Raw genomic sequence first — 27,617 nt, forward strand, 5'->3', positions numbered from 1 at the left:
AAGAGTTTAGGATTGCCTGGGCAGTACCCAGCAAAGCAACAAAGTAATGTTCATCCAACTCATTTGTGGCTTGATTATAGCATCTAATTTTGTATACAGAAAGAATTTGCAAGCCAAATATGGTGGTCTGAACTTGTCTTCCCAGGAAGAAATAGGAGGATAGTGAGTTTGAGGCCAGCCTGGGCTGTATAATGAGAACCCCTACTCTCTCATGTATGCTCTCTCTGTCTCCATCCCCCCCAACCCATCCTCCATCTATTAAAAAAAAAAAGACTTTAGTTCATTCCTTGGTTGAAACTTGTTGAGGTATGCGAATAGTGGTTTATCCGTGGGAAAAGAAAACAACTTCTTTTGATGATTAAATCTTTAGTCAGCCAGTAAATCCGTTCAAATAAAACATTAACATTTGTTCTGTCCTAGGTACTGTGAGTTCTGAGATGGAGCAATAAGGAAGTGACATCAGGACCCTAGAACTAGAGATGTGCTCAGGACTGAACTCCCCCTTTTCTCCCAGCCCTGCTTGCTCCCACACATTCCCACCAGGCCAAAACAGCAAGAAGACATTGCTGTCATGTTTAGCTGGTGACTTGGGCATCTATCGTTCTGTTCTTCCTTCATGTCCACAGCTCCTCCCCACCCCCCAAGTGTCCTGTTTCTTGCTGGGCACAGGCTCCATTATTTGAGCCAAGCCTCCAGCCTTCTTGCTTCTTTAAAATGTTATGTTGACAATCTGCTGCCACCTACAGGCGATTGCGGGAAAGGCAGAACATATCAACTTTCGTAAATACCAAATATAAAACTGCATCCTTGTGGTGGTCCTGAAGCTAACAGTGCACTGGTGGCTCATGCCTCACTACCTCATCCTATCTACTAAGGAAGACACTGTTCCAGTATAGTTATGCAGGTGATTATTGATATAATTATTAACTATCACTAAGCAGTGAGTGGGAAGTAGATTCTGTACTCAGTGCTGTGTAAGTGCACAATGTGCACATTCACACTGTCTCCTTCTCTACTGTTTGCCATGAGGCTGGCAGCCTATTCCCAGTGTGGCTCTCTTTCCATCTCCATCCCTTCCGGCTTGTGCTTCAACTGCTGCCTGGCCCTGGGCTTTGGGAGAGGTGCAGGTAAGACTGAGAAAGCTCTTCTCAGAAATGACTGAGAAGACACTGTAGGAAAGGAATGTACTCATCACCTGAGCTATGTAATTGTAATCTCTGTACTTCGCCTTTATAACAACAATAAAGTAATAAAAAAGAATATTCACTTCATAATGAATTTAATAATGATTAAAAATCAGAGATTGGAGGTGGGAGGAAGAAGAAATGGCTGTGGGCTAGGCATGGAAGAGCAAAAGCCCAGGACAGTCCTCTGGCCCTAAATTTAAGCCGTAGGCCTGGTGTGCAAATGCACACATGCGCACACAGAAGAAATGTCTAGTATTGGCTAAGGAATGACTGCAGTGCTGTGACTCAACAGAAGGAAGAAATTGTCATTGGTGTGTGCAACAAAATCTGTCACCAAAGGACACCTCGAAATCCCATATGAGTGGCCTGGGAGTGGGTGGGCACACTAGTATCAGCAAGGAGATAAGAAGCCAGCATGTATTTACCTTGGCTGTAAAGCTTACAGAGGGGGCCCCAAAGCTCAGCACTCAGCCAAAATTAATTCACCCAAAATCTGTGATGAAGAAAACATCAGTAGTTTGGGTAAAGACAGGATCAGCAATTGAGTTGTCCCTGCAGAGGCAAAAGGAGAGGGCAATAATGTGCCTCATTAAAATTTGAGGTTTTGTCCATTATGGGTTCTTTGAAATAACTTTGATTTGGGGCTGGGAATATGGCCTAGTGGCAAGAGTGCTTGCCTCCTATAATGAAGCCCTGGGTTCGATTCCCCAGCACCACATATATAGAAAATGGCCAGAAGTGGCGCTATGGCTCAAATGGCAGAGTGTTAGCCTTGAGCGAAAAGAAGCCAGGGACAGTGCTCAGGCCCTGAGTCCAAGGCCCAGGACTGGCAAAAAAAAAAAAAAAAAAGAAAAAAAAAGAAAGAAAGAAAGAAAAAGAAATAACTTTGATTTAAAAATTAGATTACAATATCTTCAAGTGTTTTTTTGCCTCTTACTATTTTGCACCCAAAGTTTGGGGCTTATTAGAGAAGGAGAGAGGCACAGGTACAATGGGGAAAGCTGAGGGGCAGCTGCCTTTCTGGTCATTCTCCAGAAATGTAGAGTTTTTCCTGTCACCAGACCCAGGTGAACATTTGTGAAGTTTCCCTCTAAAAGTAGGAATTCTTCACTTAGGGTTCTTGACTTGCATCCAGAATAAGAATTTCTGGACAAGTCACGATGGTAAGAAAACTTGACAGAGCTTTATTGAGTAAGTAAGCAAATGAGCAAGCAAGCATGCATGCATGCAGACAAACAGGCAAACAGAAAGGCAGAGACACTCATAGCAGAATGTGAGTGTTCTAAAGGAGAGACAGACGCATTTCCTTGGCTGTTAGGGGTATATGTATGGTAAAGGCAGGGAGTCTGATGTTAAAGGTATGCAAAGATAAGTGTTTTACCTTGGCTCTAATCACTTCTGGTGTTACACTTTCTGAGTTCATGGATGTTTGGGGCAAAAAAATAAAAATAAAAAAAAATGCATTTTTGGCAAGTTTCCTTTCCCAGCCTCTGTTCTGCCTTGTCATGACTGTATTGTGACTGAGAAAGTGAGTGGACACTGAGGGGAGTCTGTACTTTCTAAATTTGCATTTGGGCCTGGTTTGGTGATTGTTACTGGTGAGCCCAGACTTTTGTACTCTACTGAGAGAGCTAGGTCATTGGTGGATGCAGAAGGTGATATGTGGATTTAGCTTAATTAACCTTATTCTGGCTGGTCCAAGGGAGAATTTCACCTAGCTGTTCAAGCTTTCCAGACTTTTGATTTTAATCCTCCAGGTCTGCTGAGGACAGATCCACTTCCTGAGGAAGGGGAAGATGCTGCTGCCACCCTGGGTGCCACTGAGACCTTGTCAGAGGAGGAGCAGGAGGAGCTGAGACGAGAACTGGCAAAGGTAAGGGTCATTGCCTTTGTAGCTTCATGGTAGTGACCTTTGTGTATCCAAAGCCTATCCTAATAGCTTATGGTCAGTTCTAGGGAAGAGGAAACAGCACAGGATCTTACTTGTCCCATGGGGTCTTGATTAGGGAAGCTCTCCAAGGGGAAGCTCGCTGTTTGTTTTTATATGACACAGCATCTGGAGGTGAAGTGAATCTGAGGTAGACGGTGGGAAGCAGGAAGTGGCCAAGAAGACAACTGGAGCAGACTACTCTCTGGAGGAATCTCATTGGCTGACAGATAGGATGCTTGCTTGCAGTCTCATTGGTGACTGCTCAGCCTTGTCTGTGTTGTGTATGGATACAGGTCCTTTGCAAGCTTGTGCCTTCCTGACTTGCCTTCCTTCCAACTTCTGCCTAACTGCCAACTTCCAACTTTCTTACCTCCAGGCAGCAGCTAATTGCCTTTCTGTCTCTGTGGCTTTAACTGTTTCCTGTATATTTTATATAAATGGGATCATACAATATGTGCCCTTCTAAATCTGTTGTCATTCACGTATCGTGATATATTTGGTGTTCATCCACTATATAATATCTATAAGTTATTCATTCCTTTTTATAGCTGGATAATACTCCATGATATGTGTTTACCATGTTTTATTTTTATGTTCATTCATTGATGGGCATGTGGGTTGTTTCTACTCTGATTCTTACAAAGTTAACAAGAGTTATGCAGTGCCTTGCTTCAGTTTTTGTTTTTCAGTTTCAATGCCTAAAAGTAGAATTGTTTTATCATATGGTGATTTCACATTTAACATTTTAAAGAAACTACCAAACTCTTTTCTGTAGCAGTGATGTGATTTTTACATTACCATCAGCAGTTTCTCCACCTTCTTGTCAGCATTTGTTTGTTTTTAATTCTAGCCATCCTAGTAGGTGAGAAGTGGTACCTCTTTTTGGTTTTTGTTGAACATCTTTTCATGCACTTCTTAGGTATTTGTGGATCTTTGGAGAAATGTTGGAGTCTTTGACCATTGTAAAAACATGCCTTCTATTTATTATTTTTGCATAATTGTTCTGGCCAAACTGCTAGTAGAATGTTCAGTAGCAGTAGTGATGTGGGTACTTGTTTTGTCGTCTTAAGTAAGCTTTCAGCCCTTCACCACTTGAGTATAGGAACTCCATTTTTATGAATGCACTTTCATGTTGAGGAAGTTCCTTTCTGTTTTTACTTGGTTTATCATGGAAGTACTGTTTCTGCACCAAATGAAGTGATCCTGTATTTTTCTTTGTTGTTGTTCCTTTAACTATTTTCATTTGCTGAACCATCCTTGCAATACATTTAATCATGTTGTGTAGTCTTTTTAATACAATGCTTGCTTCAGTTTTGATGATATATTCTCAAGCTTTCTTGAGAAATGTAGGCTATTGTTTACTTTTCTCAGAATATCTTTGGCTGCTTTTAGTATCAGGGTCATGCTGATATTTTTTTTTTTTTTTGTCCAGTCCTGGGGCTTGGACTCATGGCCTGAGCACTGTCCCTGGCTTCTTTTTGCTCAAGGCTAGCACTGTGCCACTTGAGCCACAGTGCCACTTCTGGCCATTTTCTGTATATGTGGTGCTGGGGAATCGAACCCAGGGCCTCATGTATATGAGGCAGGCACTCTTGCCACTAGGCCATATCCCCAGCCCCTGATATCTTTTTTTAACTTCAATTTTATTGTAAAGGTGATGTACAGAGGGATTACAGTTACATAAGTCAGGTAATGAGTACTTTTTTTTTTTTTTGCCAGTCCTGGGCCTTGGACTCAGGGCCTGAGCACTGTCCCTGGCTTCCTTTTGCTCAAGGCTAGCACTCTGCCACTTGAGCCATAGCGCCACTTCTAGCCATTTTCTGTATATGTGGTGCTGAGGAATCGAACCCAGGGCCTCATGTATATGAGGCAAGCACTCTTGCCAGTAGGCCATATCCCCAGCCCCCATGAGTACATTTTTTTGAACAGTGTTCAAAAATAGTGTTTTTGAACAGTACCCCCTCCCTCATTTTCTCCCACTTTTTCCCTCCTGACCCTCCTTACCCCCAGGTTGTAAAGTTCATTTCCCACATAGTGTCTAGTGAGTATCACTGTTGAATCGGTTCACCCTTTGTCTCACTGTTTCTGTGATTCCCCTTCCCTTCCCCAAATCAGATAAACTTATATACAAATCAAAGGACATAGAAATGAAAAAAAATCTTGTTTCCATTTCTTGGAGTTCATTTTGATAAGCATCATTTTATATGCACATAGCTATTCTCCTAAGAATAATCTAGAAATGTCCTAGTTATTACAAATGAGGGAAACCATTCACCCTTGTTTCTTTGGGTATGGCTTACTTCACTTAATATAATTGTCTCCAAGTCTTTCTATTTCCTTATGAATTGGGCAATGTCATTCTTTGTAATGGAAACATAAAATTCCATTGATTATATATACCACATTTTCTTGATCCATTCTTCCACTGAGGGACATCTGGGTTGATTCCACATCTTAACTATGGTATATAATGCTTTAATCTTTTGAGGAACCTCCATGCTGCTTTCCAGAGTGGTTGAACAAGCTTATATTCCCATCAGCAGTGTAGTAGCTTTCACTTTTGGCCACATCCCAGTCAGTATCTATTATTAATAATTTTCTTGATAATGGCCATTGTAATTGTGGTGAAATGGAATCTCAATGTTGTTTTGATTTGCATTTCTTTTATGGCCAGAGATGTTGAACATTTTTTCACGTGTCTGTTAGCTATTCTTATATCTTCTTTGGAGAAGTCTCTCTTTAAGCCTTTAGCCCGCTATTTATTCGTATTGTTGTTTCTTTGAGGATTTGTTTTTTTGGGGGTTAATTTTTTGAGCTCTAAGTATATTTTAAATATGAGAATGCTGACATCTTGCAATGAGTTAGAGAATGTTCCATTCTCTCTCTCTCTCTCTCTCTCTCTCTCTCTCTCTCTCTCTCTCTCTCTGAAGAGTTTGAGAAGCGTTGGTGTTGAAGATTTTAAAAATATTTGGTAGTGTTAGCCATCAAAGCTATCTGGCTCTAGATTTGGGAAAGTTTTAACTTTTGATTCATCCAGCCTTGTTTTCATGTTATAATTCAGTTGATTCTTTCTTCTTGGGTTGGTTTTGATAGGTACTTAGTTTGTTGGTGTGTGTGTGTGTGTGTGTGTGTGTGTGTGTGTGTGTGTGTGTGTGTATGTACACATTCTTTGCTTCTGTTAGGTTAATATTAATGTCCCTACTTTTATTCTTATTTTAAATATTTTGCATCTTTTTTTCTTTTCAGACTAGCTTGAAGGCTTTCAGTTTTGTTGATATTTCCAAAGTACTAGCATTGTCTTTTTATTTTCTTTATTGTTTCTGATTGTCCCTGTTCATTCTAGTTATTATTAGTCACTTCTTTGTCTTTTCTAATTCTGTGTTGCATAGGTTAGTGATTTGAGTGCCTTTTAAAAAACTAGTCTGTACTAATTGTACATACAAAAGGGATTTCATTGTGATATTTCCATATGTGCATATAATATACTTTGATGATGAAATTCATTCTTCTGACAAGCACAGCTTGTGCTGGACCTACCTTCCAGTTATTCCAGGTAAGAGTTCCATTGTAATATTATTGTGTATTATTATTATTCTCATTATTATTATTGCCACATGGTGTTTGGTCTTCTCCTTTGCAGATTACTGTATTCATTCTGTGTCCTCTAAAGACTTAATTAGCAGTGGACACCATTACCAAAGCATTACTGAATGTTGTTGTTAAAGGTCATACTGTCTTTGAGGTTACTAAAGTCAAGTGCATGTCAGGACTGAGAATATAGCTTTGCAATGAGCCAATGGGAGCTTTTTTTTTTTTTTTCAAATTTTTATTATCAAACTGATGTACAGAGAAGTTACAGTTTCATACGTTAGGCATTGGATACACTTCTTGTACTGTTTGTTACATCAAATGGGAGCATTTTGTAAGGATGTTATGAATGGACTTTTTAGGACTCAGTTTTTCAATTCTGGGACCAAAATTCTCTCACACGGTATCTGTTTCCATCTGTGAGCTTGTCTTTTCTCCTCTGTTCCCGAGTTAGTCTTCTATTTTGTATCTTTTCTTTATAGCTCTGCTCCTAGTTTTGGCCTCCACATATTTTATAATCCTCTGTGCTTTTACTATTCCTTAAGGCTTCTTGCACCAACTCTCTTCTGCTTCTCCTAGTATCTTAGTTTCTCAAAACAAGGCTCATGGATGGCAAAGACTGATCAATTCCACACTAGTCACATCACTGGTTCTTGGCTGTCAGGTGCCCAGCCAGGTACCCACTGAGAACCTCCACAAATCTTTCTGAGGGTGGCTGTGGCTATAGCAGGTATTAAGACTGAGGCATCCAGTATAAACTCATATGAAATATACATAAATACTCAGGGCTTGCACTGGTTGCACTTGTTTTCTGGGTGAGGGGTAGAGATTATTTTTAGTATAGTAATAGGAATTTTTGTGATACTCAAGTAAGTTTGAGCTGTCTGGCTGGAAAGTTGGATCAGAGACTTTGCAGAGTGAGTTCCGTTGGAGTGAGTTGAGTGACATCTGTGTAATGATTTAAGCCCTAAACCTCTATAAGAAAACTAGAGAAGCACAGAGAAAGAGAGAGAGAGAGACAACTGATAGGGATATAAAGAGCCACTGTGGATGAAAGAAATACATAGGTGGGCCTGGAACTTACTCTGTTGTCTAGGCTGGTTTGGAACTCTGAATTCTCACGTCAGCCTTCTCAGTGCTGGGGTTATAGGTGTGCACCACCATGCTTGGCTCATTATGTTTTTTTTTTTTTTTTTTTTTTTTTGGCCAGTCCTGGGGCTTGGGCTCAGGGCCTGAGCACTGTCCCTGGCTTCTTTTTTGCTCAAGGCTAGCACTCTACCACTTGAGCCACAGCGCCACTTCTGGCTGTTTTCTCTATACATGGTGCTTGGGAATTGAACCCAGGGCTTCATGTATACGAGGCAAGCACTCTTACCCTAGGCCATATTCCCAGCCCTCATTATGTTTTTAAAGAGAGAGAGAGAGAGAGAGAGAAACGGCGGGGGAGGGGGGGGAAATCAGATCTTTTTAGATGACTACGACCTGAGTAGAATTTGGTTCTAGTAACTTTAATGATTTGCTGCTTTCCTGCCCAACCCATTTCCTCATAGGTGGAAGAAGAAATCCAGACTCTGTCTCAGGTATTGGCAGCAAAAGAGAAGCACCTAGCAGAGATCAAGCGGAAACTGGGAATCAATTCTCTACAGGAACTGAAGCAGAACATCGCCAAAGGGTGGCAGGATGTGACAGCAACATCTGCGTATGTGTCCCCTGCCATACATTTTTCTAGGCAATGGAAAAGATACTTTCAACCCTTGTCTTGAGGAAGGGAGAAAGAAAGGGGATGCCAATGTCCCCACCATGTCTCTTTGAGCCACACAAGGTGCTTTCTTTACAATTCTCCCGCTGCACTTGACTCTTTTCTAACTTTGTTTTTCCAGGGTATTCTACCAGATAGAAAGAAAAGTAGCCTTATATGCAAGTTGAAGAAACAAAATTCAGATTCCACAAATGTTACAGACATAGTAGTTCTAACTTACTGAGGTTTCTCTACCTATGGTTTCAGTTTCTCCTAAGTTTCAACTAAAATCTGAGAATATTAAATGGAATAGTCTACAAACAAATAATTCATAAGCTTTAAATTACATGCTTTTCTGAGTATCATGATTAAATTCCTTGCCTTCTCGCTTTGTGCAGTGTGGTATCTGAATTGTATCTATGCCGTATATGCTACCCACCCAGTGGTGCTTATCAGCATGCTAAGAAAACATAAGATATATAGGGTTCAGTACAATCCAGCTTTAGGTATCCACTGGTGGCCTTAGAACATATATAAGAGGATTTCTAAACATGTGCATTGTGTCACTCAGTCCTCAGAATAACCCAGTAGATTGGGTGATAAGATAACCCTAGGGAAAGCTCATATGTAAGTGAAATTTTCAGTCATAACTGTCTCAAAATGTCGAGTCTAGATCTAAACTCAGATCTGGCAACTAAGGAGTAAGTCTGCTTTGTGCGTAAGATTCTTAGGTCACAGTCTGTTATATATATCTCTTGGCAGAGGCTAGTCGGTAGACATCTTTTTGATCACACCAGGTACAATGCAATATTGTACAGTGCAGTTTTCTTTCCCAACACAAGGGGGAGCAAGCTTTGGCAATAGATTTGAGCTGTTCCCTGTCTTTGGTGTCTAGGGGGTCAACTGGTGAGCTCATAAGTTGTTGACAAGTTAGCTATCAACAGAAAGGCCATGTGCAGTCCACCTGTGATAATACCTTCTTTCAGTCATTTTTCCTCCCATAGCAGCTGGCAGTAGGAAAACATGCCGGAAAATAGCCCTTGCTTATTTTAACCATAAACTACATTCTTGATACTTGATCTTGACTGGGTACAAATAAGTGCCCAGGCATTTATTTACACAATGGCAATTGTAACCTTTTTTTTTTTTTGCTTTTTTTTTTTTTTTTTGCCAGTCCTGGGCCTTGGACTCAGGGCCTGAGCACTGTCCCTGGCTTCTTTTTGCTCAAGGCTAGCACTCTGCTACTTGAGCCACAGAGCCACTTCTGGGCATTTTCTGTATATGCGGTGCTGGGGAATCAAACCCAGGGCTTCATGTATACGAGGCAAGCACTCTTGCCACTAGGCCATATCCCAGCTTGGCAATTATAACCTTTTTTTTTTTTGGCCAGTCCTGGGCCTTGGACTCAGGGCCTGATCACTGTCCCTGGCTTCTTTTTGGCTCAAGGCGAGCACTCTGCCACTTGAGCCACAGCGCCACTTCTGGCCACTTTCTGTATATGTGGTGCTGGGGAATTGAACCCAGGGCTTCATGTATACAAGGCAAGCACTTTTGCCACTAGGCCATATCCCCAGCCCAATTGTAACCTTTTTAGTAGGTACCATATTCTTTTTGTTGTGTCTATTTTTATTTGTTTGCTTTTTTCTAGCCTACAGGTAACTGGGAAGAGGAGGGAGGTAATTTATACTTCTATGTTGTAGAAAATATCACATTGGAGTAATCTTTTGTACATTTGACAGGTCAGCATGACAGACAGATTTTGTGTTGGAAAACTTTGTTTTTTGTCCATAAAATTTATTTGGGTAAGAAAATAAACACAATCCTGATCCATACTAATGTACTTTTTGCTTCTGACCCCTTTATGTGTGATCACATTATAAAAGGAGGGGTGTGGCTTCCTATTCTGGTTTCTTTGCCATTTTTCATGATGTCTAAAGCACTGATTTCAACCTAATGGGAAGGCAGAGGCTTTTAAAGGAAAGTCCAGCAAACCAGGCAAGGGCTTTCCTCTATATGACTCAAGGGGAGTAGGGCAGACAATGGAGAGAGAATGAGCAAATTCAGTCCTAATCAACATACTTATGTGGAAATGGAACCAGGTGACTCAAGGGCATGTATGGGGTAGGGAGTAATAGGAGACAATGAGAGAAAGAGTGACCTTGATCAAGATGTTTTGTATTCATGAAGTAATGTGTTGAACTTAAACCACTTTAGATGCCTACTTAAATATAATTTTTACGAATATATTTAAAGAGGCTGGGAATGTGGCCTAGTACTTGGCTAGCATGCTTGAAGCCCTGGGTTCAATTCCTCAGTACCACATAAACAGAAAAAGCCAGCAGTGGCGCTGTGGTTCAAGTGGTATAGAGTGCTACCTTGAGCAAAAGAAGCTCAGAGTCCCCAGGCCCTTAGTTCAAGCCCCAAGACTGGCAAATATATATATGAAAAGACTGACTTTTCTTTTTTCCTGTAGATATAAGAAGACATCTGAAACCTTGTCTCAGGCAGGACAGAGGGCTTCAGCTGCTTTTTCGTCTGTTGGTTCAGTCATCACCAAAAAGCTGGAAGACGTAAAGTATGTGTGCATTTCTCCTTGCTCACTAAATAGCTGAGGCAAATTCAAGTGGTATTGTGGTTGCCTGGCTTCCTGGCATCAGCTCAGGATGATCCTGAATCAGCAATTCTGTTCAGGTGAAGGTTTCAGGATCCTAATTCTTTTAGTCATAACATTCTAACACTGAAATAGTTATCATATGACTCCATTAAAGATTATTGAAAACTTCTGGTTATAAACTTTTGTGTCCTTTTAGTCCTCCTTGATCATTCAGGTAAATATGTTTGTGGTGGTTACACATTTGTGATTGTGTGCAGAGCCTGGTGTCTTTCTAGAACGATCAGTACAAGGGTAGGAAAGTGCACACTTGGGCTGAGATATGGTTTTCACTTTATGTGTGTGTGACATTTTAATACCATGATGTGATTACCACATGCTCATTTGTGTGCTGGTTTGTACTAACTCATAAGCTGTATTTCCATTCATGCTTCAGTCCCAACCATGATTTGGGGGAGAGGAAGGCTTAGTATTGCTTTTCTATCTTTTAATTTTCATTTTAGATTAGTTTTCCATATATTGTTTGTTATATGTAATATCACTTCATAGTACTTTTATGTTCCCCTCAACCCCTGTGGGTTAAGACAGTGCTCAAAATGACAAACGTGGTTTCAATCAGCTCTCCTTTCATCGGCATGCCCAATTTGTGTGTGTGTGTGTGTGTGTGTGTGTGTGTGTGTGTGTGTTTCTTTTAAAGTTCACATTGCATGAGTCCGTGGTTTTTATTTAGGGGAAACATGGGTTTTACAATAACCTGAATTTAACCAGTGTGTGATACTTTGTACCCAAATCATTTCCTTGTTCATTCTGTTTGGAGTGTCATCATTGTAAACTTAGTGAGCATGGCTTTCTTGAACCTTTTGATGATGGTGTAAATAGATTTGTTAGCTCTCATTTTTTTTTCTGCTAGCTGAATGGTGTAGTGCTTTAGGTCTCAAGTGAAACATGCTACTCTTTTAAAGTAGGTTATTTCATTGTGTTAAGATTGGTCAGAACTTTGTTTTTTTTAATGCTTACTCTGACTTCTTACAGATTGCAAGCCTTTTCACATCCCTTTAGGTAAGGAAAGCTGGAAGCAGCACTGTGGCCTGGCAGTTGTGTGAGACATGTGTGCCAAGATTAGGTGTCTCCCCTGCTGCGGATGCTGTTTGTCCACTGCTATTCTCTTCTTGCATTCGGAGTACCTTTTTTCTCTAGTGCATTGCTAATTTCAAGGGAGGGTTTCTTGTATACCATGGCTAATGGATAAATTAAAAGAGGAATTTGACACCATGGTTCAAGGGATAGGGAAATTATTTTTTGACCTTTCTTTTAAATTTTTTTTCTTTTCTTTTTGTAAAAAGAAGCAGCTTTACCATGGCATGCAGAATTCCTCCCTTTTAATGTCTTGACTCTGTTTGTTTCTGTTGCTTTTGTTTCTTTGATGCTTTTGTAAAGATGTTGGAATTCTCCTTCACCTGGGTCCCATTATGCAAGTGTAATAGACTGCATATGTGCTGCCTTGCGTTGTTAACTATTCCATCTTATGAGGTTCCTCTCCCCCCCTTTTTTTTTCATTTTGGTTGTAGTAAGGTAAACATAAGGAAATTTACCATTGTCATACACTTTTTAATACTGACTTTACTAGCTTGTAGTTTTAAAAATTATTTCTTTATACTAGTTATCTTTTCAAACTATGCACTCAAGGAAATTTCATGGTTTGCAAAAGGCAAGGTGTCCCTGTAAGCCACATGAAACCCCTCCTGTCTCCCAGGCAAGACTCTGGTTGTCTAATTAGGTGTTGGAGGAAGCTGGAGGAAGATCTATGAAGTGTAGAGCAGGCAGGACAATACTATTATCTCCATCTCTGTTCCTAGTTATAGAGCTCTTCCCAAGTCATTATTACCCACTGAGCTAGTGTTCTTCCTTAAGTAGGAACAACAGGTTACTTACAGCTCTGATATTGTAACACTAGCCCTGGAAATGTAGAGCAAATCACAAGGATGTATACATTCCAAATGTCAAACTACTTAAAGTCAAAATTATTCTTTAAAAAATCAAGGAAGCTGGACGCTGGTGCCTCATACATTTGTAATCGTAGCTTTGGCTGCAAGCTGAGGATTAAGGTTTGAAGTCAGCCTATGCAGAAAAGTTTGTGAGTTTCTGACTGTCACTTAGCCATCAAAAAGCCAAAAGTGGAGGGTAGCTCAAGTGGTAGAAGTGCTAGCCTTGAGTATAGTTCAGGGACAGCTCCCAGGCCCTGAGCTCAAGCCCCCAGGTAAAGCTCATGCCAGACTCTCTCTCTCTCTCTCTCTCTCTCTCTCTCTCTCTCTCTCTCTCTCTCTCTCTCTCTCTCTCTCTCTCTCTCTCTTGGAGTTCAATTAAAACATAGCCTAAATGGTTGGCAGTTGACTAAGATTCCTGTCACATGCATTCAGCTAACAAGAGAGTGCCTGCTGCAGATGGGCCCTGAGGCTGTCACCACACAGCAGATCTGCTTTGTGGGTAGAACAGAGAACCAGGGGAGGGCACTTAGAATGTATTGAGAGTTGTAAGTATTGGATTATAAAATAAATATAAAATATAATGACATATAAGAGCTACTGAGAAATGATTTGTTAAACACACACACACACACACCTCCCATACATATCACTGTTTTTTTACACTTTTAAAAATAAAGCAGATGTGTTTAGGTGTTCCTCAGTGTGTGTTGTTGTCATATTAATCTATCAGAAACAGATTGGGTTTTGATACTCTTTTTAAATTTCTTTTGAGTACTTTATTTGGTCCCATTTAAAAATAGAATTGAAAACCAACTGTACTGTTCTGTCTTATTTGTAATGGCTAGATAGTATGTATCCTTAAGTAGAAATAAGTCTTTTGATAAATACTTGGAAATGGGAAGAATAAGATTCTCTCTTAAAGTCTGTATCTTACAGATCAAAGGTTGGCTGAAATAATTTGATTTCATGTGTTTGGATGTATAAAGAATAATGTATCTTGTAAGTCAGTGGGTCAGAGGTAACCCTCAAGAACCATCCTAGTGTAGTTGCTTCTACTACCAGCAGGGGGCCTTTCTCCCCACGGATGGTGGGGGAGGCTGCTACCAGGAAGTAGTTGGTTAAGCCTATTAACCAATCCACATATGCAAACTTAGGCCAGTGATTTCACTCTCTCATGTCATTACAAGCATAGAAGGAGTGCAAGTGCAATAACTTAGCACTTGAGATTTAAGTATTGCCCTATGACCTACCTGCTTTAGGGGTAGGGGAGTTGGAAAGATAGAGTGAGATGGATGGAGATAGAGACTGGAAGTGACAATTTGGTTTTCCGTAGGTGTGTGGGAGCAGTGACTAGAATTCTGTGTGTTACAGAAGTTTGCGATTCCTTTATCCACATATTTGCTCATCTGTTGATAAATATCAGATGTAATGGGTGAATCCCATGGATAAGCCATTTATCAGGTGTTTGGCCATTATTCACATTCTGTGACTAGAATTTGGTCATTTCTGCCAAAATGAACGTTGTAGGAGAATATTTTGGTCATAAAGCAAACCATGTATGCTTGTCCAACTCAAAAGGGAGTGTGTTTCACAGATACAAGGTTCTTTTGTGATCCAGAGAGAGGAAGGGAAACTCAAACTAGGATGACAGGAAGCATGTTAGGAACTGAGATAGCTTCTAGAAGCCAAGCCAAACAGAAAGTCTAGTTCTCTCCCACTCTGCCTTGTTCCCTGCACTATCTTTTCTCCCTGTTTTTTCTGCCTCTCTCTTTCTGGTTATTTTTATCCATAGCAAACTGATTTCCTCTTCATTCTTACACCTGGCCTCCTGTGCTCTGCCAGTGTTTAAGTGGATGTGACTTTCTAACTCGAGTACTTACCATTAACTGGACCAGTAGAGTAGTGTCCTAATTATAGTATGTGCTAAGAAAGAATCTTAACTCTTTCCCTTCATTCAGTCCAGACACAGGGGATTTGATGCGATGGGTGGTGTCCCATTTGACCCAAGTATCATGTGACTTTCCAAGTATCATATGAGTTTGTGGCAATGAGGTCACTGCATTAAACAAGTATTGCTTTAAAAGGATGTGAGGATTGGAGCTCTGGTAGTGTAGATTCAGAAAAAAATCTTTCTCATTAATCATGGCCCTCAAATATGGGGCCAATACACTTCAAAAGATCAAGCAGGAAAAGAACCAGCAAATTCTCCTTGGAGTAGTTGGCCACCACTGTAGGAAGCAAGAAGTCGTGCTCTGTGCTACATCAGTCATCAACTATAGAGATGTCCAAACATTATACTGGCTATTTTGATTCTAGAAACTGCTGGACTGTTTTTTGTGAGATGGGAGGGTAGGGAGTATGCTTGTGGGGCTTAAACTCAGGGCCTGGGTATTGTCCCTGAGCCTCTTTGTGCTCAAGGCTAGCACTCTACCACATGAGCCACAGTGCCACATCTGGTTTTTGAGTGGTTAATTGGAGAGAAAAAGAGTCTCACAGGAACTTTTCTGCCCAGGCTGGCTTCAGACTGCAGTTCTTGGATCTCAGTCTCTTGGGAAGCTAGATTATAGGTGTGAGCCACTGGTACCTGGCTCATGCTGGACTATGTATGCTTATCAAGATCGTACTCTGGGGGCTGGGAATATGGCCTAGTGGTAAAGTGCTCGCCTCATAGACATGAAGCCTTGGGTTCGATTCCTCAGCAGCGCATATATGGAAAAAAGCCGGAGGTGGTGCTGTGGCTCAAGAAGTAGAGTGCTAGCCTTCAGCAAAAAGAAGCCAGGGACAGTGCTCAGGCCCTGAGTCCATGCCCCAGGACTGGCAACAAAAACAAAAAACAAACAACAACAAAAAAAGATCATACCCTATCTTATTAGCTATTAATACAAAACAATGTGAGGAGCTTCATTTAAAACACCCTTTGGGGGAACAAAAAGTCATAAACAGAACAAAGTATTTTAGTCAAGAATTAGTACCTACTTTATCCAAATGAAAGATTATTTACCAAAAAAAAAAATAGTTCCAGTGAGCAAAATAGTAGCAGAAATACATAGTGTACTTTAACAGAATGCAGGGATCTCACAGACCCAAAGATGAAGGTCCTTTGAACTTCTGAGCTGCTGGTTTCTTGGGGAGATGGCTAAGAGTGCACATCCTTGATCCTGAATGACAGTAAGCTACCTTGGCCTTGAGTAGAAGGTGGACCTCCTGAGAGAGAAGTTGAGTGTTATTGGAATAACCTTTGAAGAACATTGAATATAATTGGAGACAGTGTATCTTATATTACTGTTATTTCTGAAAAGTGATATGGAATTTATAATCACACAGAGGTATCAAATAAATGATTTGTTTTGAACCCTACCAGTTCTGGTCTGGAAACATGCTGAGAGAAAGAAGCTCTCACTGGCTTTGCTTGTCCATGTGTTCATGTATGTGTGTATACTTTGTTTTTGAGGGGAGGTGGTGAATGCTCAATCAGGGTTCTGAAGACCCAAGTTCCATTCTTGATTCTGCCTTGGCTTTGGGTAAACCATTGAATTTCTGAGCCTTGATGTGAGGCTTCACAGATCCAGAGGAAAGCACTTTAGTTTCAGCATGCTTTGAAAATGCAAGCTTGTATTACTAGCTCTAATAAAAATTGGGATTAAATTAGCTCATGAACCCAAATAAATAATGTTAGAATGACTTTGATCCCCTCCACCTCAAAAAGTAGAGAATTCTTTGTGGGGATGAGAGAATAAAGCTCCTAAAGAGCAATCAAGTTTTGTTGGCTTTTTCTATGTCAAATTACTTCTATATACTAACTTCATTTCTGTCTCTTTTTACTGCTGCCTCTTAGTATACGCTCCATTCAGCATTCAATTAGCATGCCAGCTATGAGGTAAAGTATATTTTTTTCCAGAATGGGATTAGTCTGACACTTTCCTGTGCTTTTTTAAAATGCTGAATCCCAATTGTTCTGAAGTAGGGAACTTGAATTCTATCCTGAATAAGCTGCAGGGTTGATGCTGTTTCAGGTTTCGTGTTGTCTCTTTATAGTGTTGGCATATATAGTGTTTGCATATGAATAAGAGAAGCGTTAAATGTTTGTGAACTCTTTTAAAAAGATTCTTTTAAATTTCCACTTGGTCTTCTAAAACTCACATTTTGTTTCATACCTGATAATTGGTTTAAATAGAAAGTGAATACTACTTTCTAATGAGCCTTCACTTTTCAGGTATCTATGTGGCCCACCTTCATTTTCTCAGTTGGCTTTAGGTTATTCTTCCCTGGGCCAGCCTCAGACTATCAACCTCCTACCTATGGCCTCCCACATAGCTGGGATTATAGGCAAGATCATCATGATCAAGTTATTTGTTGAGATAGGGGTCTCATCCTTTTTTTTTTTTTTTTTTTGGTCCTGGCTGACCTCAGTCCTCCCAACCTTTTTCTTCCCAGTAGCTGGGATTACAAGCATGAGCTCCTACACTTGGCCCTATCATCTCATTTTTACTTCTTATCCAAGAGTGACATTTGGAACCAACTGTGGTTTAATTCTGCCCAATTTAATTCTACTGCCCAATTTCATCAGAGAGCAAGTATATGTTATTACTTCACCTTATCTCCCCAGAGAAGCACGGGTTCTTAGAAGTATATGCTTGGCTTAGATGTTAGTGTACGTTGGTACTAACTGGAAGGCTTCTTTAACCCTGTACTAGCCCCATTCCTCAAGCTGGGGTACAAGTTGAGAATTTGTATTCCTTACAAGTTCCCCAGAGCTGCTGATGCAGTTGGTGTGCCAGCCTCATTTGAGAAACATTGGCATCCAGTATTCTGCCATTACCATGGTGGGAGGGGTAGAGTGGAGGGAGGACACCTGTTGTACCCTTCTGTGCCCCTTTGATCTCATCAGCAGGAAAGATATTCAAGGCCAGGTGGAGAGATCAGATTTAGAAATGTATGTGTTAAGAGGCAAAAGCAGCATTACCCTCCTTCTTTGATTTGGGCAAATTAGTCTGAAGCATTCTATGATGTTTCCTGCGGGCTCTGAGTCTTCCTCACTTCCTATTTTGGTCCTCCTTCCAGCTCAAGCTACCCCTTGGGAATTAGGATTCCTGTAATGGAGCCTCATGTGGTCCTGTTCTGATGGGAGTGATGTGTCTCCATGTAGGAAGCCTGCAAGATGGAAATTTAAATAGGAGTTCTAGAACATACTACCTTAATTAGAATTAAACCCATCTAACAGTATCTTGTACCATGCAAAGTTGGGGGAGTGACAGAGTTGACGTTCCCTCGATCTTGGATTCCCTTTCTTAGACATGTACTTGACTCTGTCCCTTATATGTAGGTATGGATTCAAAAGCAAACTTATAGAAATATTAACTTAGAAACTGACCACTTTACATAATAAAGATCTGCATGTATGTTTGGACAGATCACACAGATAAATATATATGCTTTTCCTGATTAGGCATAATGATTAAGAGGAAAGTAGTTAACTAATTGTTTTTTTTTCTCTTTCAGTATTTGTAACTTTATTATGTTTTTTTTCTCTCCATAGAAACTCCCCAACTTTCAAGTCATTTGAAGAAAAGGTTGAAAACTTAAAGGCAAGTAGAGAAATGAACTATCTTTGTGACATACTGCTTGGCACTTTTAACTTTTTCTTTGGGTCTATTTCACATAAGGATTTTTTTAAGTTAAAGGACAGTAAGAGTATTATTCCATTCATTTCAAATATTTTCCTCATTGGACAAAATTTACTCTATTATACACAACAATATAGAAAGCATGACTTATACAATTAGTGCTAGCGCCTTGGCCTGTCCTGTGTGAATGTAGTATCCTGTTATGCTTTTGAAAAGAAGTAACCACACAAGCAAGGTGCTCTTGCTCATGTCTCTCAGGAAACAGATCTGAGGTATGTGGTTCAAAGCCAGTTTGAACAGGAAAGTCCATGAGACTCTCCAAGCAACCATCAAAAGTGGAGATGAAGTTCAAGTGATAAAACACCAGCCATGAGCAAAAAAGGAACTAAGGAACTAAAGGATAGTACCCAGACCCTGAGTTCAAGTACTGGCATGCATACACACACACACACACACACACACACACACACACACACACACACACACACACACACACACAGAATAAGCATTTATTTGTATCATTCTATTTTCCCCAGCAGTGCTGTGTTAAATGGCTGTGTGTATATTTGGAATAATGGATATTTGTTCTGTCCATTATTGGCCATCCTCTTCGATTATTACAATAATTAATTCAATTCTGTTATTCCACAAAATTGTAATTGACTTTTATTCTTTCAATTATTTGATTTTAATGGTGTTGGACATTTTTCTGTAATGATTAGCTTTATAAATCACATTATTTTCAGAACTACAAAATCATCAACTCAGGCAGGGACGGCTTAGTGGTAGAGTGTTTGCCTAGCATGCATGAAGCCCTGGGTTCAATTCTTTTGCACCACATAAACTGAAAAAGTGCTGTGGCTCAAGTGGGAGAGCTAGCCTTGAGCAAAAAGAAGCCAGGGACAGTGCTCAGGCCCTGAGTTCAAGCCTCAGTAGTGGCAAAAAAAAAAAAAATAAACTCTTGGATTACAGATGACCTCCAAGGGTGATTTGTTTACACCCACTGCTCACTCCACTATACAGTTAGTATGAACCTAACTGACGTACACAGTGCATATGTTTTAAAGATCAAAACTAAAATCTTAGGGGCTGGGGATATAGCCTAGTGGCAAGAGTGCCTGCCTCGGATACACGAGGCCCTAGGTTCGATTCTCCAGCACCACATATACGGAAAACGGCCAGAAGCGGCGCTGTGGCTCAAGTGGCAGAGTGCTAGCCTTGAGCGGGAAGAAGCCAGGGACAGTGCTCAGGCCCTGAGTCCAAGGCCCAGGACTGGCCAAAAAAAAAAAAAAAAAAAAAAAAAACTAAAATCTTAGATTTTTTTTTTTTGCCAGTACTGGGCCTTGGGCTCAGGGCCTGAGCACTGTCCCTGGCTTCTTTTGGCTCAAGGCTAGCACTCTGCCACTTGAGCCACAGTGCCACTGCCACTTGAGCCACAGTGCCACTTCTGGCCATTTTCTATATATGTGGTGCTGGGGAATCGAACCCAGGGCTTCATGTATACGAGGCAAGCACTCTACCACTAGGCCATATTTCCAGCCCCTTAGATGTTTTAATATAAATGATTTTCCTGGGTGTGGTGGCACATACCTGTAAGGGAGGATCTTGTTTGAGGCTAGCTTGGGCTACATAGTAAAACCTTAGCTCAAAAAAAATGAGCTGAGGGGCTGGGAATATGGCCTAGTGGCAAAGAGTGCTTGGGTTCAATTCCCCAGCATCACATATATATATAGAAAACGGCCAGAAGTGGCGCTGTGGCTCAAGTGGCAGAGTGCTAGCCTTGAGCAAAAAGAAGCCAGGGACAGTGCTCAGGCCCTGAGTCCAAAGCCCAGGACTGGCCAAAAAAAAAAAAAAAAAAAGAGCTTAGCCAGATGCTGGTGGCTCATGCCTGTAATCCTGGCTATGCAGGAGGTTGAGATCTGAAGATCACTGTTGGAGGCCAACCTGGGCAGGAAAGTCCAAGAAACTCTTACCTCTCCAGTTAACCAACAGAAAGTTGCAAGTAGTTATGTGGCTTAAGTGGTAGAGCACCAGCCTTGAGGGAAAATGCTAAGGGACCCATGCTCTTGAGTTCAGGCCCTAGTACACACACACACACACACACACACGCACGCACGCACGCACACACGCACGCACGCACGCCTTTAGGCAAATACTAATTTTAGTCTTTCCTATTTTTAACTTTCTAACTAAGCCACATACTCTTTTTTTACATGTTCCAGAATGACTTTTTAATTTCTATGATTTTGTTTATATATGCATGTAATGTAGAGAATTGAGGTAATTATTTACCAACTTCAATTTCCAACTTATTTACTGACTTGTTAGTAAATAAGTTTTTTTATTTTATTGTCAAGGTGATGTACAGAGGAGTTACAGTTACATAATAAGGTAGTGAGTCCATTTCTTGTCATATTTGTTACACTCTCCCTCATTTTTTTTTCCTTCCCTAGCTCAGATAAACATATACAATACCCAGTGTGCCAGATCATATACAGTGACCATAGGGGATGCACCATAGGAAATTTACATAGTACGTTAAAAATAACGACAGCAATAAAATCCTCCTGTTTCCATCTCTTGGAGTTCATTTTGCTTAGCCTCATCTTATATAATCATATGTATATAGCTATTGAGCTATAATAATCCTCTGATAGGTCTATCCTAGACATTTTTATGTTTATTTAGTAATTGTTTGGTTTTGGAGACATGATGTAAAGTCGCTGACCAAAACATGTAGAAGTACCATTTGAAAAAAAGTTTGTTATTTTACAGACAGGATTTCTGCTTTTGTTTATACCCCTAGCATCCACATATCAGGGAGACCATGTGCCTTTGATCTCTGTGTTGAGTCACATATTCTTTAATATGTCCTTACAAAGTTATAGAGGCAGGGTATATTTAAAGAAAAATACTAGTGATTTGGATTTTTGTGTATATGCAAAACTCCATTAGCATGCACCTTTTTGAGTGTGGGTCTGGGACTTGAACTTGGGGCCTGGCAATGACCCTGAGCTTTGTTTGCTCAAGGCTAGCACTCTGCTACTTGACTTACAACTCTATTTTCAGCTTTGTGGTAGTTAATTTGAAGATAAGAGTCTCATGGACTCTCCTAACCTAGTTGACTTTGAATTGTGATCCTCAGATCTCAGCCTCCTGAGTAGCTAGGATTTTAGGTGTGAGCTACTGGAGCTCAGAACAACCTTTTGTTTTTACACAAATATTTCAAATGTTTTTTAAGGAATCACAGTGCTCATACAGCCTTACAGCTTATGAAGCATGGTGCTCTGTGAACTCAAGATTGTAGGGACCTTTCATTTATATGCATCTATCCTTCTTGAGGATCTACAATAGTCCTTGGCACATTGTTCCATCTTACTCTTCAAGATATGTACAAGATACCAGTCTTACTTTTTTAAGTGCCAAGTCATCTTTTGAAAACAAATTACATTGCAAAAAAGATGGCCTATAATTAAATTCTTAGTTTTGTTAGGATTCTGGTAGCTCGTCTTTAGTATCTGTCCTAGGCCTTAGTTTTTTATTTTTTGTTAGTTATGGGGCTTAAACTCTGGGCCTGGGCACTGCCCCTGAGCTCTTCAGCTCAAGGTTAGTGCCCTACTACTTGAGCCACAGTGCCACTTATGGTTTTCTGATGGTTAATTGGAGATAAGAGTCTCATGTACTGGCTTTGAACCGAGATCCTCAGATCTCAGCCTCCCAAGTGGCTAGGATTACAGACATGAGCTACCAGCACCCATCTATAGGCCTTAGTTTGTGAAAATAGCTACTTGGAAACCAGGTAAGCTATGTTGGTTTGACACTAGAAATCAGAAGGAACTTGGCAGTCATATACTGAACTATTTCCTTGAAAATATTTATACTCTATAATCGTAGCACAGTCTATTTTTAAAATCATAAAAGTTATAATTTTTAGAAGTGGTATATTAAACTCATATTCCCAAGGAAACTGTAAGTTCTAGTTGTATGCTTGAGATATAATTTTGCCAAACTATACTTATAGTCATTTAGCACTGAGTCAACTTGTACTTACACTGAGATTTTGGGGTTGATTCATTTATCAATGAATTGAAGGTGGTGAAGAACCCCAGCTTGCTTATCAGGAGGAAAGGTCAGTAAAAGCCTCTTAGAGGGAGTCCTTTACATGTGCTTAACTTAAGGTTGAAGGCCCTATCAAGGAATGAGAATTTGAGCTTAGATCAACTAGAAGCTATTGAAGGATTTTAGACAACCTGAGAACCACATTCTAATGTGCATTTTAGGAGCAAAAATAAAATCCCTGGCATCAGTGTACATCATGGCTGTGGAGAGAGCAGGGAGGGAGTGATGGTTGTACATGAGTAGATTCATCAGGTGATAACACTTGTAACTTAGGCCAAAGATGGTGATTCTGTGATGCAAGATAGTGCAACAAGAAAAAAAAGAAAGCAGAGATTTCTAGAAGTTATGGTGGGCAGGCTCACAGATAGCTCTATGTGTCCGGCTCCCATCCAATAGGTGGGTGCTATAGCCACATAATGTCTTTAAAAAAGAATTGAAGGGATAAGTTATAAGAAGTTCAGTTTTAATGTTGAATTGCATGGGGTCATAGCAATTTCTTATAATGAAGGGATGTGGTTTTAAGGGCTGTGTTTTAATAAATTTGGGGACAAGTTATACAGATTTCTCTGATGGGTGATCAAAAAGAACGAGAGGAAAACTAAACCAAATTCTGATTGTTAGAGCAAATCAGTTAAGACTGAGTTTAAAAGAAGGGAGGCCCCTGTCAAATCTATTATGTATTTTTTGTATCATTGGTCACTGCCTGGTTTGGAGTGATGTGATATGTAAGGTTTTGAAAAGCATGAAATCTACAAATGAAAGGCTGGTATATTTACTGAAATATCTAATTTATTTGTGCTGGTACTAGGGCTTGAACTCAGAACCCCACACTTTCATTTGACTTTTTCATTCACAACTGGTGCTCTGCCACTTGAGCTACACCTCTAGTTATAGCTTTTTGCTGGTTAATTGGAGATGAATCTATCCAGTTAGTCTTTCCAGGCTTGATATAAACTGTGACCCTCAATTATCAGCCTCCTGAGTAGCTAGGACTTATTGGTGTGAACCGCCAGTCCCTAACAAACAAATATTTATATTGATAGAATTTCAGGCATAGTAGGTTGGGGGTAAATCTTCAGGAATTTCATGTATGTATGAATGTGTGCTTCTGTTGAGGTGTAGATTTGAGTTTTATAGTTAGAATGAGGGGGCAGTGAATAGCTTAAGAATCTGCCTTTCTACCAGGCAGTTGTGGCTCATACCTAGTAATCCTACCTTCTCAGGAGGCTGAGATCTGAGGATCACAGTTTGAAGCCACCCACAGCAGCAAGTTCATAAGATTCTAATCTCCAGTTAACCACCAAAAAGCTAGAAGTGAAGCTGTGGCTGAAGTGGTAGAGCTACAGCCTTGAGTGAAAATGCAATGGTACAGTGCCCAAGCTGAGTTCAAGCCCCAGAACTGGCACAAAACAAAATAAGAAAAAAGTGGAGAAAGAAAACAAACCACCTATTTCTTTCATTTTACTCAGCATTTTTTTTATTTTAAACTTTTACATACGTCAGCTAGAGTTCACTTCTTTTTGGACAATATCACCCCTTTACTGGCTCTCTCCCAGTTTATCCCTCCTGTCACCACAAGTTGCATAGTTCTTTTTCAATATAGTATCTAGTAAGTACTACTGCTGCATTTGTTTACTCTTTGTCCCTCCATTTGTTCCTCCCCTAATCCTCCAAGGCAAACCAACAAGGCAAAAGGGAAACAAAAACAACAAAGAAAAAAAGAACATCAAAACGGGGAGAAAGAAAACAAACCACGTATTTGTTTCATTCATTTTACTTGGTAGTGTTTTGTTTTTTCTTTTCTTTTCTTTTTTCCTTTTTTGATGCCAGTCCTGGAGCTTGAGCTTGGGGCCTTGGCAGTGTCCCTGAGCTTTTTTGCTCAATGCCAACAGTCCACTTTTGTCCTTTTGGTGGTTAACTGGAGCTGAGAGTCTCACAGACTTTACTGCCCCAGCTGGCTTCGAAACTCAATTCTCAGATCTCATCTTCCTGAGTAGCTAGGATGTCAGGTGTGAAATCCAGTGCCTTGGCTTCAATAGTGTTTCTTGAATGATGTTTGATGCAGTACAAAGTGTTTGTCTAAGTGCCACAGGAGTTGAGTAGGTATTTTAGAATAATAGGCTTTACAAAGTCTTTTTTAAAAAAATTAATTTCTCCATGAAGAACAGTGAGCAGAAGGGTAGAATTTATCCAATCTAAATATTTCAGCAAGGAAGAGAGTACACATTTTGCTATTAAGCCACCAATCTTCACTGCAGCAGTCTACATTTCAAACATATAGTGATGTTATTAGGTTCCCAACTTATTTGTTCTTGAAAGTAGAGCTAGAGTCCCCTCATTTTTTCAGGCGCAGTCAGCTAACTATATTTTCTTTTCTTTTTGTTGTGTTCTTTGAACTTTTTTTTAAGTCTAAAGTAGGGGGAACCAAGCCTGCTGGCGGTGATTTTGGAGAAGTCTTGAATTCAACTGCTAGTGCCAGTGCCACTGCCACGGAGCCGCCTTCAGAACCGACACAGGAGAGCCCTTGAGATTCCTACCTTTGTTCTGCTCCCCACTGCCAGATGCTGCAGGCAAGATCCAAGCACATTCTGTCAACATTCATTGCCATGGATTTCTACCAGATGTGCTGTTATGGAGCTTTACATTATTCCTTTGACCAAATAATTTGTGGGTTAAGCAAAATGAAAATAGCTTCACTTCTGTTCCCAGATAGTAACCCTGTCATGTTCACTGAAAGCCCTTTATTTAGGAATGAGCATTATAAAGATGTATGTCTTACCTACGGATGCTCCTGAATTGAGGTGAGAAGCTGCCAGTGAACCTAGTTGCTTTCCTGCCTGACAAAGTAGATACCAGTTTGATTGTTGTCTTCTGTAAAACTTTTCTTTCTATTTGAATCTGCAAATTTGATTTCTAACTAAAATTGTTCTTTTAAATCTTCCCAGTACTTGGTAATAAAAGTTTCAGTGTTGTTTTCTTTATCTTTAAAACACTTAGGAATAAACATTGTTTTTATATAAGGTACATATCTAGGTGTCCAACACCAAGCTAAAGCAAATAACTCTACATCCAGTTTGTATAGTTCTGTAACAATACGTACAGTAGTAACTCAAACTACAAGGTGACTTCCGAATTAAGAGTTCCTGCCATATATCCTTGTTACATATCATTTGTGACAACAACCAGTTCAGCATATTAGCTATTATGCCACTTATATCAGCTTTTATTTTTTTTACGAGCTTAAGTATTTACTTTTGGAATAAATTGACAAAATAAAATTCTAAATCAAACAGATTATTAGTGGGTTGAAATATGACCTTGCATATAATACTCATATTTCAAAGGTTTGAAGATTTTTGTAGATCTGAGTAAGCTGTAGAATTGCTAAAAATCCATCACACCAAGAGACACATTGCAGTTTCCATTGCATCCATCCAGCATCCTTTCAGAGGCACACAGTGATATGAATAATATAACTTGAATGTTTTTTATACTAAGGTGTTGGTGGTAACTCCTAAGGTTGTAATGCATTAATAAAAATCAGGTCATCATTTTCTACTGAATGTTATTGGCATGTTTGCAATTGTGAAATAGTACTGTTAACATTGGCCCTATTTTGAAAACTGAGTGTTGGGGCTAATGAATCAATGCCTCTGGGTGAATCTATGCAGAGGCCAAGGTATGTACGCTTTGCATTCTGTTAATTACTGACTTAGCAACGCCATTTCCTTATGGTGTAAATGTTTATGGCCTACAATGTTGTATCTGTTATTTATCAAGTTATGATTATTTTATTATAGATTATGCCAAATGTCATTTGCCAAGCTTGGAGTGACCTAAAGCATTTTTTTTTAAAGCATGACTACATTTATTTGGGGATAAATTCTACTGAAAACCAAATTTGAAAAGCCACAATGTTTTTCTAAAATGACATGCTACCTTTCTCAGTTACTAGAGCATTTGTTAGAACTTTGGATGCAATTGAAACTATGCTCTTACATGTGAAAAGCTTAATAAAAAAAAGCTTATGCATATCAGCAGTATAGGTATCAATATTTATTATGAGACCAGTGGTATGGGAACAGGTTGTTGTGTTAAAGAATCAACTGGTGTCTATGCTTAAAAGAAAGGCTTAAAAAATCATCTATTTAAAATTCCTGCAAGATCTCAGATGAACATATTCTAAAATAATTTATTTCTAGAAGCATTAAGGCCATGGTTGTGATAGCATTGTACCAGTGTATATCTGTAGAATTTTGCAGTTATTCAGTTTATGTGTTAGATTTTTTCCTATCAGCCAGTCTTCAGTTTTCTTTGTTTTTGTTCCAGTGTCTTTATTACATTATTCTACAGGGCCTTGTCCTGTGCTTTGTGTTTTCAACAAGCAAAACAGAGTAAGAGAAAATGCTTTAATTTATCTAGAAACTTTACTGACCACATGAGAATATTGATAGAAATGATAGTGGGGTGTGGCATGGTGTAGAGGTGAATCTTGAGGATAGTTGGGAAAGAAGTTGGAAATCAATTTTCTAGATATCTTCCTATACTTAACCTAAATTTTTTTTTTTTTTTTTTTTTTTTTGGCCAGTCCTGGGCCTTGGACTCAGGGCCTGAGCACTGTCCCTGGCTTCTTCCCGCTCAAGGCTAGCACTCTGCCACTTGAGCCATAGCGCCGCTTCTGGCCGTTTTCTGTATATGTGGTGCTGGGGAATCGAACCTAGGGCCTCGTGTATCCGAGGCAGGCACTCTTGCCACTGGGCTATATCCCCAGCCCCTAAAAAATTTTAATCTGTTGTAAAATACTTCCTAAGGGAAGTCATAAAAAGTATGGGTCA

At 39.9% G+C, this 27,617-nt stretch overlaps 1 protein-coding gene across 2 annotated transcripts in view; it reads left to right on the top strand.

Annotated features, from left to right (window-relative positions):
• The window catches only part of Tpd52 (tumor protein D52), a 34,651-nt gene extending 7,311 nt beyond the window's left edge, over positions 1–27,340 (top strand). The window contains exons 2-6 of one of the 2 annotated variants that reach the window (XM_048359153.1): positions 2,945–3,060; positions 8,256–8,404; positions 10,917–11,018; positions 18,576–18,624; positions 25,198–27,340. In XM_048359153.1, the coding sequence (XP_048215110.1) occupies positions 2,945–3,060; positions 8,256–8,404; positions 10,917–11,018; positions 18,576–18,624; positions 25,198–25,200 (419 nt within the window). In that variant the 3' untranslated portion in view covers positions 25,201–27,340. Of the gene's footprint in view, positions 1–2,944; positions 3,061–8,255; positions 8,405–10,916; positions 11,019–18,575; positions 18,625–25,190 lie in introns of both variants that reach the window. The other variant, XM_048359152.1, reaches the window with a different exon arrangement.
• Positions 27,341–27,617: the final 277 nt, after the last annotated feature.

The sequence above is a fragment of the Perognathus longimembris genome, chromosome 12 (genome assembly GCF_023159225.1).
Source record: "Perognathus longimembris pacificus isolate PPM17 chromosome 12, ASM2315922v1, whole genome shotgun sequence".
Taxonomy (NCBI): domain Eukaryota; kingdom Metazoa; phylum Chordata; class Mammalia; order Rodentia; family Heteromyidae; genus Perognathus; species Perognathus longimembris.